This window comes from Grammomys surdaster, unplaced genomic scaffold (assembly GCF_004785775.1).
Source record: "Grammomys surdaster isolate TR1022 unplaced genomic scaffold, NIH_TR_1.0 361, whole genome shotgun sequence".
In the NCBI taxonomy this organism is placed as follows: domain Eukaryota; kingdom Metazoa; phylum Chordata; class Mammalia; order Rodentia; family Muridae; genus Grammomys; species Grammomys surdaster.
Window position 1 is genome coordinate 817,132 of NW_021604780.1, and position 17,554 is coordinate 834,685.

Genomic DNA, 17,554 nt, shown 5'->3' on the forward strand with positions numbered 1-17,554 from the left:
TGGTCATAGTGTCTCTTCACAGAACCCCTGAGACAAGTGTGTAGATTTTTTATCTATCATCTATCTATCTGTCTGTCTGTCTGTCTATCCATCCATTTGTAGGTGTTTTCGTGGCATGCATGTCTGTCCAGCATGTGCATACAGTGCCTTCGAATCCAGAAGGTGGCATCAGGTCACCTGGAACTGGAGTTACAGATAGCTGTGAGCTTCCATGTGGCTGCTGGGAAGAGCAGCCAGTGCTCTTAACCACAGAACGATCTCTCTGATCCCTTACATGCTATTCTTTTTGTCTAGGACATTGTATTAGTTAGGGTTTTATTGCTGTGAAGAGACTTAGTCCATTATAATCATGACAGAAAATATGGCAGTGTGCAGGTAGACATGGTGCTGGAGAAGGAGCTCAGAGTTCTACATCTGAAGCAGCAGGCAGCAGGAAGAGAAAAATGCTACACTTGAGCACAAGAATTCAAAGCCCATCCTTTTGTGACACACTTCTTCTAACAAAGCCTTACTTATTCTAATAAGGTCATACCTTCTAATAGTGCCACTCCCTATAAGCCTATGGGGTCCATTTTCTTTCAAACTACCACAGATTTACAATTCCTTTCATACCTTTTCCTAGCCTAGTAAGCCCACTGTGCTGGCTATTTTTATGTCAACTGGACATAAGCTAGCCTTATCAGAAAGGAGAGAACCTTCTTTGAGAAACGGAGAAAAGGCTGGAAAGATGGCTCAGTGGTTAAGAGAACTAACTGCTCTGCCAGAGGTCCCAAGTTCAATTCCTAGCAACCAACCTGTGTGCCTCACAATTGTCTGTAATGGGATCTGATGCCCTTCTAGTGTGTGTGTCTGGGTGTACTCATATAAATAAAAAATAAATAAATCTTTAAAAAATAAAGCTTGTGAAGAAAAAGAGAGAGAACAGGCTGTAGAGCATTTTCTTAGTTAGTGATTGATGGGGGAGGGCCCAGCCCATTGTGGGTGGAGCCATCCCTGGGCTGTTGGTCCTTGGTTCTATAAGAAAGCAGGCTGAGGAAAGCAGCCATGAGGAGCAAGCCAGTGTGCAGCATTCCTCCATGGCCTCTGCATCGGCTCCTGCCTTCAGGGTTCTGCCCTGACCTTCTTTGACACTGGGCTGTGATACGGAAGACAAGCTGAATAAACCCTTTCCTCTCCAACATGGTCATAGTGTTTCATCACAGCAAAAGTAACCCTAACTAAGACACCTACTTATCCTTCAAACCACATTTCCAGTTTCAATTCTTCCATGATGATCCCTGGTAAGCCTAGGCTGAATGACATCTGATTGACAATAAACTGTCACACCTGAAATGCCACAGTACATCTGTGTGCACATCTGCCTCCCCCACTGACCATAAACCTGTCGGGATCTGGGAACCACTTACTTCTTGTGCATTCTTATTGCTTTGCACTGTGATGTCACAAGCACATGGATGTGTTCAACAAGGGGATAGAGGAAAAGACCCATTATGTGTATATGCCTTCATTCAGTCTGAGGTTTCGGGTAACCACTGTTTATTCAACAGTATTATCTGGACGTGGTCACAGTATGGCTTGAAGATGACTGAAGAGGAAAAATACCAAGAATCTCATTCATCCATAGACTTACTATATAAAGAGAAAACCTTTTCTCATACAACTTAAACAGTTTTAATATTTATGTGTGTCTATGTGTATGCACACACCATTCTGTGGGATGCAGGTGGAGGTCAAAGGTCAACTTGGTTCTCTCCTTCCCCTGTGTGCATTCCAGGGATTAAATTAGGTCCTCTGCCTTGGCAGTAAGCACCTTTACCTGCTAAGCCATCTCCCTAGCCCCTTGCATCATTAAAAAACCCCGAGATATAATTCACATCCCATTGGTCAGCAGTAGAGCATCTGCCTGGGATCAATCCCCAGTACAAAAACCAAACACAAAAACACAGAAGATATGTATCTTGGTAGGTTCCTTTCTAGTGTATTTACAACAGCAAGCAACTATGACTACTAGCCAGGATATTTTCTTATCTGTGTGAAGTGCTGAACGGATCCTGGTGCCAAAATGGGAGGAGAAAGGGGGTTACAGAGGAAGAAATGCATTCCAGGACAGGGAACAGCACGTTCGAGAGTAGGTTATTCCGAGAAAGCAACATTCAAGGGCAGGTTATTCCAGGGAAATGGAACAGTATGTGCAAAGGGGCAGCGTTCTGAGAAGGCTCAGGCTTTGGAAAGTGCAGGAGAGGTGGAGTTTGTTGTGATGAAATGGCTGAGTTATTTCACCAATGAGGAGTCTGAATAGAGCAAGTGAAGACACTTTCCCCTGTATGCACCCAACAGAAGACGTCTAAGGGACACTACGAAACACTACTGTACACACAGATGCTGTTGTGACATTCTCAAAGTTATACCATTTTGGCTTTGGCCCCATCTTCCAGTATGGTTTCATTTTCTTTTCCTGCTTTTCACATTATCTAAAAACACTGACCAATACTAACCTCGATTAGGATAACCATTTCCCCTGTGGTTACACAGCTTCAAAAAATTAATGCTAACATGATTCCATCAAAAAGTACCTCTACGGCTGGGCGGTAGTGGCACACGCCTTTAATCCCAGCACTTGGGAGGCAGAGGCAGGCGGATTTCTGAGTTCGAGGCCAGCCTGGTTTACAGAGTGAGATCCAGGACAGCCAGGGCTACACAGAGAAACCCTGTCTCAAAAAAAAAAAACAAAAACAACAAACAAACAAACAAACAAACAAAACAAAACCAAAAAAAAAAAAAAGAAAAAAGAAAAAGTACCTCTAACTAGAGGCAGATATGGTAGATATATTTCTATAGTGAAAATCTAGGATGAAGACTTGGTTCTTTGGGGACTGTTAGGCTCGAGTATGTTTACCACATGTGTCTTAAGCCTGTGTGTGACCATGGACTGCTTGCTGCTCCCCAGGGCTTCAGTATTCCTACCTGCCAAGTGGGAGTTGAAAGTATTGTCCTGGCCACCTTTTTGCTCTTCTGCCACAGAGAATCGACAGGAAGCTGTAGGCTTCTCTACTGTTTTTGAAACTCTTGGAGAAAAGGCTAACATAGTATCTTAGGGTTTCCAGACACCCTGTGAACAGACACCATGACCAAAGCAACTCTTATAACCATGCAAGGAAAACGCAACTCAGTTATATATTTATAAACCGCAGGCCTATATTGGGCAGATTTGCCTCTACACCTCTTTCTTCCCCAGCTATGAAAGCCCTGCTCCTTGCAGTTTCTCCAGGCCATGCACTCCTGCTCCATCTTCTTCCAACCCTCTCCCTCTGTCTTCCTCCATTCACTGTCTCCTCCTACTCCTCCTCTTCCTGTCTTGCCCAGGAAACCTGCTGCCTCATTTTTGTCCATTGATTGGCTATTTGTCATCTTTCTTAGCCAATCAAATAATTAAGGGAAATTCCTCTACACTTTATGGGCCAAGCATATTCAAACCACCACACACAGGTTTTAGAAAGAAATGTGAATACTTGAAGAATGTCCCCAAACTTCTGATCCTAAACTCTCATCTTGCTTTGCTAGGTTTACAAGGTCACTCAGGAACTCTAACTGGCAACCATTTCAGCTCCTAGGGAGGGCTGATGTAGGGAGCTCAAGGGAAACAGCCAGGAGTGAGTTTTGATAGGTAGGAGCAAGGACCCCTATCGATTCCTGGCTTTCTCTTGGATGTTACCCCTATCATCTCCAAAGGAAAGGTCCTCTTTCCTATCACAGGAAATCTATTGCCTCTAAGAACCGTGGCTGCTGCATGTTGATGTCAACGTGATGGGATTGGGGACCATCAGGGAACCGAATAACTGACCATGACTCTGGGGAACTGGGTTTAGGTGGGAAGAGCCATCCTAAATGCGTGTGGCAGCATCCTCCATGGGCTGGCCCACTAAGCTGTGGAAAGAGAAAGGGACCTGAACGACAGCCTTTCTTATCCCTGCTTCCTGACTGTAGACCCAACGCAGGCAGCTTCTTCACACGCAGCTCCATGCCTTCCCTACCAGGATGAGGCGTACTCTCAAACTGTGAGAAATGACTAGTATAGAAAACTGGTACTCAGTAGTGGGGCCATGGGTGTGCTAATCCTGCCTGTAATGGTCTGTAAGAACTTGGAACTAGCTTATAGAAGGACTGTAAGTTTGGAACTTTGAGTTACAAAAGCCCTAGAATGCTGTAGGCAGAATTTTTTTTGAGACAGGGTTTCTCTGTGTAGACCTGGCTGTCCTGGAACTCACTCTGTAGACCAGGCTGGCCTCGAACTCAGAAATCAACCTGCTTCCCAAGTGCTGGGATTAAAGGTGTGCGCCACCACCACCTGGCTGTAGGCAGAATTTAATAGGCCAGGCTGGTGGGAATTTGGAAAACTAGAATGTCAAATATGGCCAATGGAAATGCAGCTCATAAGGTTCTGAGGAAAACAAGAACCCTATTGAGAACTGGGTTAGGGCCGTTTATGTTCTATAGCAAACACTGGGGCTGCCTCTTGACTATGTCCCGAGAACCTGAATGAGGCTGAATTTGAAAGCAATGGGACTAATGTGCTTGGTGAAGGAATTTCAAGACAGGCCAACACTCAAACTGTAGTAGGCTGCAGTTCACTGCTCTTATTCAGCCCTACAGTTAGAGAAAGCAAAAAGAAGGAAAATGGAAAGTTTGAGGAGGAAAAGAATGTAAACAAGTTACAGTTGCAGACATGACACACTTGAAAGCGGCTGTAAGTGTTAAAGGAAAAAGTACCATCATGAAGCTTGGGTCTCTGTACTGGGACTACAGGAGAGATATTCTGAGGGGAAGATCCTAGCTATTAAGATTTCCTAAATACAAATTTATCTGAAAGGATCTAATGTTACTGAAGGGGTTCTTTACTCAAAACAAAACAACAACAAAAAACCTACTTAGAAAAAAATGTGTTTCTCCAGGATCAGAACACCAAGGCCAAGGGAACCGTGGTCCAAGAGGAAACTGTGGGGCAGCTTCATCCTGAGCTGGCAGCAGAACCCGGCATCAGCATCCACATGATGCTAGTTGTGAGCATGATAGATAGATGGGGAAGGTGCCACAGAATGTAACAGCATAGTTCCAGAGTCACTAAGGCTAGACCATGGTGATATCGCAGGGTTGATATCGCTTTGAAGAACCCCTGAGACCATTCTGTGAGCTCTAACAGGATGAAGCCTGACCTGCAATGAAAACTCCAGAATGTTGGACATGATAAAAACAGAGAAACCCAGGAGGGAAAGCTACAAGTGTTAAGTGAAGCCAGCCCCAAAGAGAAGCTATGCCTGCTGCAGGTTGGCAGAGCTGGTGACGCATGGCCATGAACTGCCTCTGGAGCCCAGAGGGTTCCTCAGGAGTTCCAGGCGCCTGGGAGCTGCAGGACCTTGTTTGCCCTGCTGCATTTTGCTTCTGTTTTAATCAGATTTCCCCCCACCCCTTGCTATGATTCTCCTCCCTCTGAAGTGGGAGTCTTTATAGTGTCATTGCTACCAGAAACGGGCAACTTGTTTATTAACCTTATGGTGGTTCTCAATTAAGTGATTACCCTCAGTCTTTAAAGAGAATTGGGACTTTCAAACAATGTCATGAATATTTAAGACTATAGGGGCTTTTAGAATTGGACTAAATGTATTTTTATTATGAGAAGAAAGTGGAATTTTAAGGAGCTGGAGTGGAATGTTATGATGCTTTTTTTTTGGTTTTTCGAGACAGGGTTTCTCTGTGTAGCCCTGACTGTCCTGGAACTCACTCTGCAGACCAGGCTGGCCTTGAACTCAGAAATCTGCCTGCCTCTGCCTTCTAAGTGCTGGAATTAAAGGCGTGCACCACCACTGCCCGGTGGAATGTCACGATGCTTAATCTTGTCAATTTTACGAGATTTTGAATCACCGCAGATGACTTAGGGCATCTGTAAGGGGCTAGGCTTAGAGGAGAGCAACTACTACAGACACAGGCGGCACAGTTTCACGGCCAGGGGTTCTAGACTACATAAAAGGAAGCAAGCAAGCAAGCTGAGCACCAGCATTCGGCTCTGTATCCTGGCGGTGAATGCCATGTGACCAGCTGCTTCCTGTTTCTGTGGCCAGGAAAGACCGTATCTTCAAACTGTGAGCCCAAATAAGCCACTCTTCCCTTCAACTTCTTTTGACCAATACTTCGTTGCAGGACCAAGAAAGTCAAAAACCATAAGAGGTATGGAGAAAAGTGTCCTTTGTCATTACTAATCTTGTGTTATCTTCCTGAAGCACTGTTTACAAGATGACAGCAGGACAGAACACACCAAAGACAGCAAAAAGCAGCTACTTCCCAGAAAGGAGTCTGAAAATAATCTCACTGACAGTGTAAAAGAGAGCCCCACCTTCCCCCAAGACCCCACCTATGCTAAGGAAGACTCGGTATACTGTGTCTGCAGAGTAGCCATGGCTTGGCCACAGACACTTGCCATGTTTGAAAATGTAATGCAACATAAAAGGCTTACTAACCTTTCAGCGAGGGAGACCACCAACCCGTGCCAATTCCTTGTTTTCTGTAGCCTGTAACTATGATTTACTGTGAATAGGCAAACATATCCTTACAAAGATGACCAGCCTAATTAGGAACGTTCGTGTCAGCAATCTGAAGGCGGCTTCTAGTCTGAGGTGATTTGTGCACACACAAGTTGTTTTCATTTGCGAGTTTCTTCCACATTTTACTTAGAAAGCATCTGTCCCTGGTTTATCTGTCAGTCTGGGGAACACTATCAAAGCCCTATTCCTAGTTCGAGGAGCAGTAAAATCCAGAGAGGAATATTTGACGAAAGCTAGAATTGAAATGCCAGTAAATATCTAGATGAGAAAGAATTCATCACTTTCTTATCAAGACAAGTAATTAAGGACAGCCCCTCACCCCCCCAGTTTTTAAGTTTCCCTGGGCAAAGAAATGGAAGCAAAGTGCAGTGTATCACACATCACTGAGCTAGCCTTTTATGTCATCCTCACAAGGGGTAGTTGTTCTATTTCCTTTAGGGATGAAAGTTAGGCTCAAGGATGTCGGCACACTTTGGGTCTGACTATGGAGTAGACAGGCCTTCTACCATATGGCCCATGGTGACTTCTCCACCCAGACATAACCTCCAACCACTAAAACCCTAAAAAGCCCTCTAAAAACCAAGGAACACTTCCCGGATCACACTCTGAAGTCCAGAGCCATCTCATCTTAAAATCCATTAATTCTCTTCTGTAGCCCTTCATTTCCAAGATTCCCACGGGGTCATGTGACTTAGATTGCCGCCTGGCAATCTGTCTGGCTCCTTCCTGGGAGAGGGTCTGGGACCCTTCCTCTTCCGTCCTCCGCGTGGAAGGACAACTTTCCTTCCAGAGCTCAGGGAACGCCTACCAAGCCTGGGACTGAAACCGGCCGCCACCTGGCCTCCGCTGGGCTCCGGTTTGGCTCTCCTTTCTCCCCTTGGTTGGGGAAACTGAGGCTCGGCGCCACCGTAACTTTCTTAGAATACACGGTCTGGGGGAGGGGACCTGTGTGTTCCTCCCTCCTTTGACCACATGCGCCCCCTTCTCCAAGAGCTTGGGCTCGCAGCAAGTCTCTGGATCCGTTCATGGCTCGGGACGCGCGGGGAAAAGTTGTCAGCCGTGGCGTAGAGAGCTCTCCTCCAGGCGCACCTCACTGGCCCCGCGCCCACGTCGGGTTCACCTTGCGATCACCCCGCCCACGCCCGCGCCCCTCACCTCCCGCGCGCCGCCTCGTTCCGCCGCTCCCGGCCCCGCTTGGGCCGCCGCCGCTTCCGCCTGCCGGGCGCGCAGCCTGGGAGCACCGAGCCCTCGGAGCGCGCGGCGCGGGACGGGCAGAGCGCGCACTCTCGGCGGTGCACACGCCGCTCCAACTCTCAGGCGCGCGGGGTGCGTCCGCCCGCCGCCGCCCCGGCACCGGGAGGCAGAGCGAGCGCTTTGTCCGCACGCCCGCCCGGGACTCTGCCCGGAGGAGGCAGCCGCGCCGAGTCCCCGCCTCCGCCTCTGCCCCCGGGCGGGCCGGGCCGGCCGCGGTGGGGGGAGCCAGGCTGAGGGCGAGGGTGGGGGCGGGGGCGGGCGCGGGCGCAGGAGGAGAGAGGAGGGCAGCCGAGGCGGCGGGAGCGCCGGGTGCCGGGCCGGGGGAGCCGCGGGCTCTCGGGAAGACGCGGATGATGAACAAGCTGTACATCGGGAACCTGAGCCCCGCCGTCACCGCCGACGACCTCCGGCAGCTCTTCGGGGACAGGAAGCTGCCCCTGGCGGGACAGGTCCTACTCAAGTCCGGCTACGCCTTCGTGGACTACCCCGACCAGAACTGGGCCATCCGCGCCATCGAGACCCTCTCGGGTGAGCACTAGCACTGCCCACGCCGCGCCTCGCCGGCTCCGGACACCGGCAGCGGGGAGGCCGAGCCCCATGGGCCGCGCCCGCCGCGACTCCCGAGCCCTCACGCTCACTTTCACGCACCAGCCCCGCGACTCTCGCGGCGGGCTGGCTCTGGAATGGCCGGCTGCCCTGCCCCCACTGCGGGGGGCTCACAGACCCTCGGGCCTTAGAGTCGGGGCGACCTTGTGCCCCTCCGAGGGTCCCCAGGCTCGCTGGCTCCCTAGGAGCGCCCCTGGAGTGCCCAGCTGCTCTCCGGAGCTTCCCCCGCCCCCACCTTTGTAGAGTCCCCCGTTTTTCTTTTTCTTGACCCTTCTAGTACCTCCTTTGCCAGGGACCCCCCCCCCAGTTCCGCGTCTCCTCTCCTAGCCAGACCTTCCTTCTTCCCATGCCTCGTGCCAAAGACCTCTCGCCCTCTGTCGTCTCTCAAGCTGCACTCTCCTTTTGAGACCCCCTCATGTCTTCTGGCCCCCCACTTTGGGCATCTCCTCGACTTCACCTACTGAACCCTTCGAGGTCTTGGGGTTTCCCCCACCCTGCCCTTGTCGGACCGCACATCTCCCTCGGTCTTTTCCCCAAGCTCAGTTCCCTCTCTCTGGTCTCGGAAGCGCTCCTATTTTTCCCTGAATTTTTTGTCCGATTTTATTGAGAAGAACTCGGGGCTGGGGGCTTTCCGCTTCCCGTCTCCCTGCCTCCTGCTCGGCCAGAAGCACCTTTTTACGAGGTACCCTGTCTCAACTCGGTGGGGGCCCGGGCTGAGAACCGGGAAAGAGGCGACCGGGGGGCCCGCGAGCGCGCTGGAGCCCAGACGGGAGTCGCAGCGCGACACACTCGCTCGCGCGCGCGCTCCCAACTCGCATCCCGCACACGCACGCGGCGGGCCACGCTCCCGGGGGCCTGCGACCCCCGACCCCGCAAGGGAACCCCCTTCCTTGGGAGACCTGTGCGGCGGGGCTAGCTGGCGAGATCTGGGGGTCACCCCAAAGCAGGCGGCCGCAGAGCCAGGGACTCCTGCGCGTGTTCCCGGGACCGCTGGCAGGGAGGGCAGGGGGCGAGTGCCCGGGAGCCTTGGGGTCCCCGGGTGGTGGGATGGGGTGCTGGGGGCCGGAGAGACCGAGGCGCGCCAGCCCTGCAGCTTGAGTTTCAAATGAGCTCATCTTTTCAAATTGGCGCCGCTCTTTATTAAATGTGTTTTTCCGGTAATGCCACCCACAGCTATACCTGGGGTCGGAACTGGGCTTGCGCCCGTCCCTCCTAGCTCGCTTCCCGGGGCGCCCACTTTTGATCACAGTTGGCGCTAAGTTCGCCCAGCTGCGGCCGGGTGGAGGACCCCTTGAAGGCTCCAGAAGGCGGAGCCCGAGCGTGGAGTAGTGTGCGTGCCCCTCCTTGACCCCCGCAGGTTTGACTCTGGGAGGTTCTGAGTGCTTTAAATTTCTGTTTTAAAGGTAAAGTGGAATTGCATGGGAAAATCATGGAAGTTGATTACTCAGTCTCTAAAAAGCTAAGGTAAATATATTTTGCCTAGTTTCTTTTTTTTTTTCTTTACCCCTTCTGTGATTGGGCTTCCATACGTATAACTTTAAAAAAAAACGCTCAGCTTAAAAAAAAGTGTCTGTATGGTTTTTAAAGGGGCTTTTGTTGGTTTTGTTATTGGAGATACATAGCTTAGAAAGTTATTTTTATTATTTATTATTTTACTTTCATTATATAAGATGTTTTCTGTGCTTGCAAACTGGTGCCTAATTAGGAGTCGGGATGGAGAACACTAGGTGAATTCAGTTGGCTGTGACCGATTAAGTTATTTATCATAAATTGCCTTTCACTCCCCACTACCATCCCTAACCCCAGCACAATAGCAAACTTCCTGTGAGATGTTAAGAGTAAATATTTACTGTGTCAGCTGAATTGCTTAACTAAACCATGCGATTAATTAATTTTTTGCATAGTTTAGTGATGAATTATAAAATAATTCAGTAAATAAGGAGGGTTTTTTGCACAGTATTCTAAAAAAGTAGCATGTTTGTATTGGATTCAGTGAGAAGCCAGACTTTAATAACTGAAGCGCTGGGCTTGGTTCCCGAGCACTTAGTTGTTACTTTGCTTTAGAGAAACGTTGGGGGATAAACAATGTCGCGGTGAAGTCGATAGTTAGCTATTGTTAATGAAGGAGTAACACGCTTTGTGGGGGTTGGGTTTCCCCAGTGAGTCTCTAGGAAAGAATGAAGGAGAACATCTTTGTTTAAAGCTCATTGTGGACTTTAAATTGGGAGCCTTTATTCTTTCTACCCCCACCCACCACGTGTTCTAACTTAGTTTTTCATCCCATTAACTAACGTTTCTTTGCCGTTCTTCAATAAGTATCTGAATTGAGGAGGCTAAGTCTGTTTTTTCTTTTTAACCTTCTTAGTCTGAGGTAGTTGTTCAGGCTCTTTCAGGATTGAGAACATTTTAAAATAATTTTATAAACACTTGGATGTGTTGGAGGTTTTTTAAAGACATTGTGTGCAGACTTCTACATACATCGTAATGTAACAGAATCTGTTTGGAAATGATTGTGCCACGTTAGAAAACTGTTTAATACTTTTGTTTTTGAAAAGTTAAGAATTATGATTTGCAGTCTGGGCTGTTATACTGAACGGATTCTTATGTCGAAAATGTGTAACTAGAGCTGGCGCTCTGTAAAGTGTCTTATGCTTATATATTTTTAAGTTGGGATGTGTAAGGGGATCTTGGATGCTAAATACTTACTGTAAGCTTAAACCATTCGTCTCTTAACAGTTGAAGATTTGATGAATAATGTTAGAACCACTGAGAATCCTTAAGGGAGTTTGCATCTATAAATATTTCATTTTTGTTGGCTGTCTTGCTCTTGTGAATCCGTTTGGAGTTTAAAATTAACAAAAGTCACTAACTTTTAATTGAGGTTATTTAATGTCCCATTACTCCACAATGCAGTGTATATCATTTAATTTTCAAAATAAGCGAAGTACTGGTTTATTTAAAGTCATTGTGATCAACTAAAACTTATCAACAAAAAGACCATTTTGTTTTTGTTTTTAAATTTAGGAATTGTTTGCTTTTTGGCTGAAGTGGTAATTTTGCTTATATGAGTTCAAAAGTAGTCGTGTCACTAGTTTTAGCATAAATTAAATAAACAGTCTAGGACTTCTGTAGTCCTAGGAATAAACAATTTCTTTGAACATGTTGACGCTGTGAAGTAACTTGGAGGAATCTGAGAGCAGGCTGTGTGATTGACTACACCTGAAGACAGTTAACATACCAAATGCATGGGTAGCCTGCTGGAGAGAGTGGCTCCAACACACACACACACACACACACACACACACACACTCTCTCTCTCTCTCTCTCTCTCTCTCTCTCTCTCTCTCTCTCACACACACACACACACACACACACTCTTTCTCTCCCCTCTCCCTCTCTCTCCCTCTTCCTCTCTCTCTCTTTCTCTCACTTTAAAATACAAAAGTTATCTACTTGCAGTGCAAGCTAAGTGGGAGAAGGCTAAACTGGTTGAAATTGATTAGCCGAGGTCAGCCCTCTGGGATGAGGCATCAGTAAATTCTCCATAGTTCTGGGTACAACTATGCTTGTGGCTTAAATGACAACAACAAAAACCAAATAAACAAAAACAAAACAAAACAAAAAACAGGGTACTGTGACATTTAAGACCAGAGCTTTCATGTTATGCAGTGATTGTTTTTATGTTCTTTTCTGATTCAGATTGACAAGTTGGAAGTAAATTTGTGAACTGTGGGTCAGTTCTATGTGTGTGGGGTTTTTTTTTTTTTTTTTTTTGAGTTTTGTAGAGCTGGAGGGAAACAAGTCTTTCTCTCTTGTTTGCCTCCTTGAAAAAAATGATTCAACAATTGAGTGCTATTTTTTTAATATTGTGCTTGGTTCTTTGATATTTTTAGGGAGCTCTTTTAACATCTATATCCCCCAATTTATTTTTTTAAAGCTAATGATAGTTTGTAAGATGCTTTTAGTCTTTGTGGAATTATTGGCATGCTATTTGCTTACCACTGGGGCTTCAGTTAAATCACATAGCACCCTTTTATACCGGTGGCTACAAAGTAGACAGACTAGACATTGCTGTTTTCTCAGTCATCCTAGAGTAAAGAATTCTTTTTCTTGTGCACTTACATATGTTTCATCCTTTGTAAGTGTAAATTATTGTAAGGTAAGGCATGCCCATCATTTGTTTCGCTTACATTCTACTTGGTTTCAGTCTGCTGAATACAATTTTTTTTTTCTGTATTCATATAGTACCTGTAGATCAAAGATTTTAAGGGGAAAAATTGGTAACTCTAAAAGTGCTGTTAAAAGTTATGGAAACTTTCTTGATAGAAATTTTACTTTGGGTACTGCTGAAAGTTCACTTAAAAAGTCATGTCTGCACACTGGTACACATATTGCATAAGTTGTGTTGGTCTAAGACATGCTAACTTGAATGTGCTTTTGTCCCTAAAGTTGAATGATTCTGTGAGAAACAGAACTTTAAAAAGCAGGCAGTATCTGCCCACTTCTAGGAGGTAGCTGAATGATGGCAGATAGGGTTCTACTGGACAGTTAGATCCTCTGAGGTGGTGCCGAGAAAGCTGTGAATCTGTCTTTCATGAGTTAAAAATCAGTAATTGTCTTCTCTCCAATGCAAATGAATTTGGGCTCCTATAGGAATGCTAAAGAAAACAGTATCCCAATTGTATTTTCCTTGTATGTACTACATTGTGTATAGCTGAATTAAATACCAACCCCCCAAAACCCACCCAACTTCCAGCCCTCCCTGTAACAAAGGCTTTTTCTGCATAAATTTTTAATTTTCTAGAAACAAGAAAGACTTTATTAGTTTTAAATCTTACTTAGTAGCCTTCTATTTCAAGACTTTGTTGAATTAGAAAGTAATGGCCAGACTTAATTACATATGTGGATAGATTAATACAATGTCACATGATATCAAACTGTAAAGTCACTTAGATTTAGCTTTGAAATTGCAGTAGCACATTTTTAAAAAGATAACTTTTGCCGGGCGGTGGTGGCGCACGCCTTTAATCCCAGCACTTGGGAGGCAGAGGCAGGCGGATTTCTGAGTTCGAGGCCAGCCTGGTCTACCAAGTGAGTTCCAGGACAGCCAGAACTACACAGAGAAACCCTGTCTTGAAAAACCAAAAAAAAAAAAAGATAACTTTTTTTTTTTCTAGAGAAAACATTTTCCTAATCTCTAGAAATAAGTGTTAGGGATTGGAATAGAAATGGTAAAGAAAAAAATTACTTGGTATTTAGATAACAAAGTAGTCTCAAAATGTGTGTAAGAGGCTAGCATTTAACTATTTACGTATTATTAAACATTAAAAACAAATGACGTCCACAAATAAAATATATTTTATTTTGCTTAGTTTTCTAATTCACCAAATAGTATTAATTTTTAAATTGTAAGGTAGCAATTTATAGAAGTATTTAAATACTTAAACCTTAATCCTAAAAGAGAATTGATACATAGTCCATTTGCTACATTGTGCTTTATAATAATAACAATGTTTATTTGCAACTATAGATAAAGTAATTACTAAGAAGACCTTTAAGAGTGATGTATCTCATTTTGTTAAGGTGAGATTATCATTTCATAGTTGAGGGGAAATTAATATTTGGGGAAAGCCTTTTATGGTCTGAAGTATATTTTTCTTTAAGAAATGATTTTACCTTTTAAAATATGTTTAAAAGATTAGAAGATTCAAAACTATGTGTGAAAATTATTTTACTATTTTAAATTAGTGTGTGTGTGTATGTGTGCGTGTGTAGGTTGCTGTAAGTTCCTTAGTGTGTTGAAGAGGAATGTTAATGATGCTGTATTATGTGTAAAAGAACAGAGACCAGGACAAATTTATTGAAAGACAGAAAAGCAGTTAAAAAAAAAAAAGATTTCTTCTAGAACTATTTATAAATGATTGATATTTTCTAAATATCTGCTATCTACAACTGAATCGCCTACTAATCCATAGCCTACTAATGAACCCCACAAAAGTAGAGGAACAGTTGGTCAGTTGTTACTGAACTAAATTGTTATCCCTCTGATTCGTCAGTGTGTGCATTCTGTGGGGGCAGTAGTTTTACACAGATCAAGTAGCAAGACAAAGAGGAGATCTTTAATTGAGCAACCGTTACTCTGAGTTTCAGTCCAAACAAAGCTGATGAAAATCACTAGATGACTGAAACTCACAAAGGAAGACACACATGACGCCACCTTCCCTGAGTGATGCATAGCTCTGACAGGTGCCATCACTCCTGCCAGTCAAGACACAGACACCTGCAGTGTTTTTTTTTTTTTTTTTTCCAATGAGCACATTGCTGAGAAGACTATATAGTGCAAAAACTACCTTCCTAGAGTTCTCTCATTCAATTCCATGAAGGCTTTGCTCTCCCCCACACTCCTACACACACACACACACACACACACACACACACACACGCTCACTCGCTTTTATTTTCTTTTTAAGACAGAGTTTCTCTGTGCAGCCCCAGCTGTTCCTGAACCTGTGAACCTCTTTGCCTCAGCCTCCTGAATGCTGGGATCATAGGCACACACTACTGTGCCCGGCTATAAAGTGTGTGTTACTGAATGTGTGTGTTCACTTAGAAATGCTGTACTTGGGAGGATGTTTTGTTATTTTTGCACAATCAATTATGGATCAGTTTTATTAGAAGAGATGTAGAATCTGCATCTCTAAGCAGGAAGCTGCTTAGAAAATTATAAATTTTAAGGTATAATTTTAAAGAATGTATTTAAACATCTTGAGTGTATTTTCAGGAGTTTTGTTTTTGTTTTTAAAGAGACTGTTGAGCCTTGGCTAAATTAACTTTTTTAAAAAAATGTGTGCTTTGAAACTTCTAGTCAAAAGCATAATATCTCAAAAACTATGTCTGACTTCTCAGTTCAACAGAAGAGTTGTGTTTAAGAAGGCATGCCTAAATAATTGGTTGGTCCGGTTTTATTTTTTTGCAGTCACTAGGAAGTACAAATTAGTTTGGGGGAATATTCAAACAATGTTAATGAACACATAAAAGCAAGCAAACAGCACATATCTACCAGTAAAAAAAACTCTTCCCCCCCCACACTCCCGCCTTCTCATTTATTGCATTAAACGGCTTTATAATTTGACTTGATGCTTACAAACTTATCATTTTCATTCAGTGGTGTGGATGCTATGGGTTCTATTTTGGGCAGCAAATTGCAGAGTGTTCCGAATTATTTTTAAGGTTTTACTTTTCCTGTTTTGATTATGGATTTTAGTCTGGTTGCTTCACAAAATAGGGGAAAGAAATTATTATTTTTTTATTACAGAAAACCTTAGGTTCTGTTGCTTTCACTGTCGAAGAAGAGAAAAAAAATTATAATAATGTGTCTTCAATCTAGTTCAGAGTTGGGTGGCATGTTGACGCTGGACAAGTAAAGCAGAAACTAGTGCTTGTCTGTTAAAGGGCCATTATGTCCCAAGCCATTCTTAAGTCCGTGGTTAGACATTGCCCTCCGAAGCAGTCATAGCCCCCACCTCCATCCCCAGGTAATAATTTTTGTATTCTTGAGGTACGTTGCTTGCTTGTTCTTGTATCTTTTAATTGTCTATATCTCTTATGTTTTTATTTCCTAAAATGCAAACACTTAGTTACAGTTTTCCTGGCCTGTTAAAGTGGGCATTTTAAGATCAGTGCTAATACATAGCAAATAGAAACACGTGTGTGAACCTTTGCAACCAGAGGGAGGTTTGCAATTTTTCTCATTGTCATGTATTTATTTAATACATACGGAAGTGTGAATTGACTTTACAATTCTTAAAGGTCTTATGATCTGGTACTGTTATAACACAGCGCTAGAGAGCACTGTGGTGAGGCGCAGCCCCCGTGGCTGCATCTTAAGTTCATACAGTAATAAAGCTATTATGGCCTCTTCAACAGAAATTTTACTTTTTCTAAGTAATATTTGGAAAAGGAGCTGGGGGAAGGATGAGTTCTTTTTTCATCTGAGGTAACTTAGTCTTAGAAAAATGTAATAATTTGTTTAAGGCAAATAAATAAATTCAGTAGCAGGGAAGAACCCAGGCAAGAGGTCCAGCACTGATTCTTACCCTCTAGAGGGCTTCACTTAACACTTAATCTTAAATGAATCGGCTGAAAGTGTCAAAAGGCCCAGATCCCATCAGGAGTGAGAGAACTTGTTTGTCAAGTGCCCGAACTTGCAACTACCTCTTTCTTACCCAGGTCCAAATGATCTGCTCTTCTGTGCTAGACTATTTTTATAGGAAATATAATTAGAAATAGACACAAAATTTTACTTTAGTTTTTGGGTTTTCAAAGCTGAATTTCTATGTGTAACAGCCCTGGCTGTACTGGAACTCACTTTGTACACCAGGCTGGCCACGAACTCATGGAGATCCACCCACCTCTGCCTCTGAGTGCTGGGATTAAAGGCTTCGGCAAGCAAGTCATTTTAAAAGCAGCATTGATCCCTGCTTTCTATCTGCTTGCCTTAGCAAGAGTGTGGACACTTATCCAGGGAGGTGCTTGGTGGTTTTGTTTGGCTGCTGTTTATACTGTTGCGTGTCTTAGTGGTTACATTCTTTGTATTAAAAAATAGGCCAGTGCTAAGAAGAACGTTCCTCACTGGGGACAGTGGCACACATCCCTGGCCAGCCTGGTCTACATAGCAAATTTAAGAGCACCCAGGGCTACATAGACCCTGTCTGTCCCAGTAAGCCATAAAACCAGAACAGGCCAGTTTTCTCAACATTTGAGCCACACAAATTAGGCACTGACTTTGGTTCCGACATTTGGTCAATATTGTATTCCTTTCGGTAAAGCTGAAGAGTTCACCTGGTGGGCTCCTCGAGGCTCAGCCCCTTGCAGGAGGCAGAGCTGTGTTTCGACTTGTTTCCTTGGTGGGAGCTGCCAGTCTTCCTCTGTTTCATTTTCTGCATGAAGAAGGCCTTTGACCTCTGCTTCGAGTATAAATGGAGGTCTGCCATCAGTGGAGTCAAGTTCTTAGCGGCGTGCTCAGTAACTGAGAGCTGTGAAGTGCCCTTCATCCCTGAACCGGAATGTTTTCCTGAACTCACCGTTTGGTTTCCTTGGGC

General features: G+C 44.7%; 1 protein-coding gene across 7 annotated transcripts in view; it reads left to right on the forward strand.

Moving 5' to 3' along the window:
• The first annotated feature begins 7,864 nt into the window (after positions 1-7,864).
• Positions 7,865-17,554, forward strand: part of Igf2bp2 (insulin like growth factor 2 mRNA binding protein 2) — a 101,641-nt gene continuing 91,951 nt past the window's right edge. For 3 of the 7 annotated variants that reach the window (XM_028779690.1, XM_028779689.1, XM_028779692.1), the window contains exons 1-2: positions 8,201-8,375; positions 9,857-9,917. In XM_028779690.1, coding sequence (XP_028635523.1) covers positions 8,201-8,375; positions 9,857-9,917 — 236 coding nt within the window. Of the gene's footprint in view, positions 8,376-9,856; positions 9,918-17,554 lie in introns of all 7 variants that reach the window. The other 4 variants (XM_028779688.1, XM_028779691.1, XM_028779687.1 and 1 more) reach the window with 3 other exon arrangements.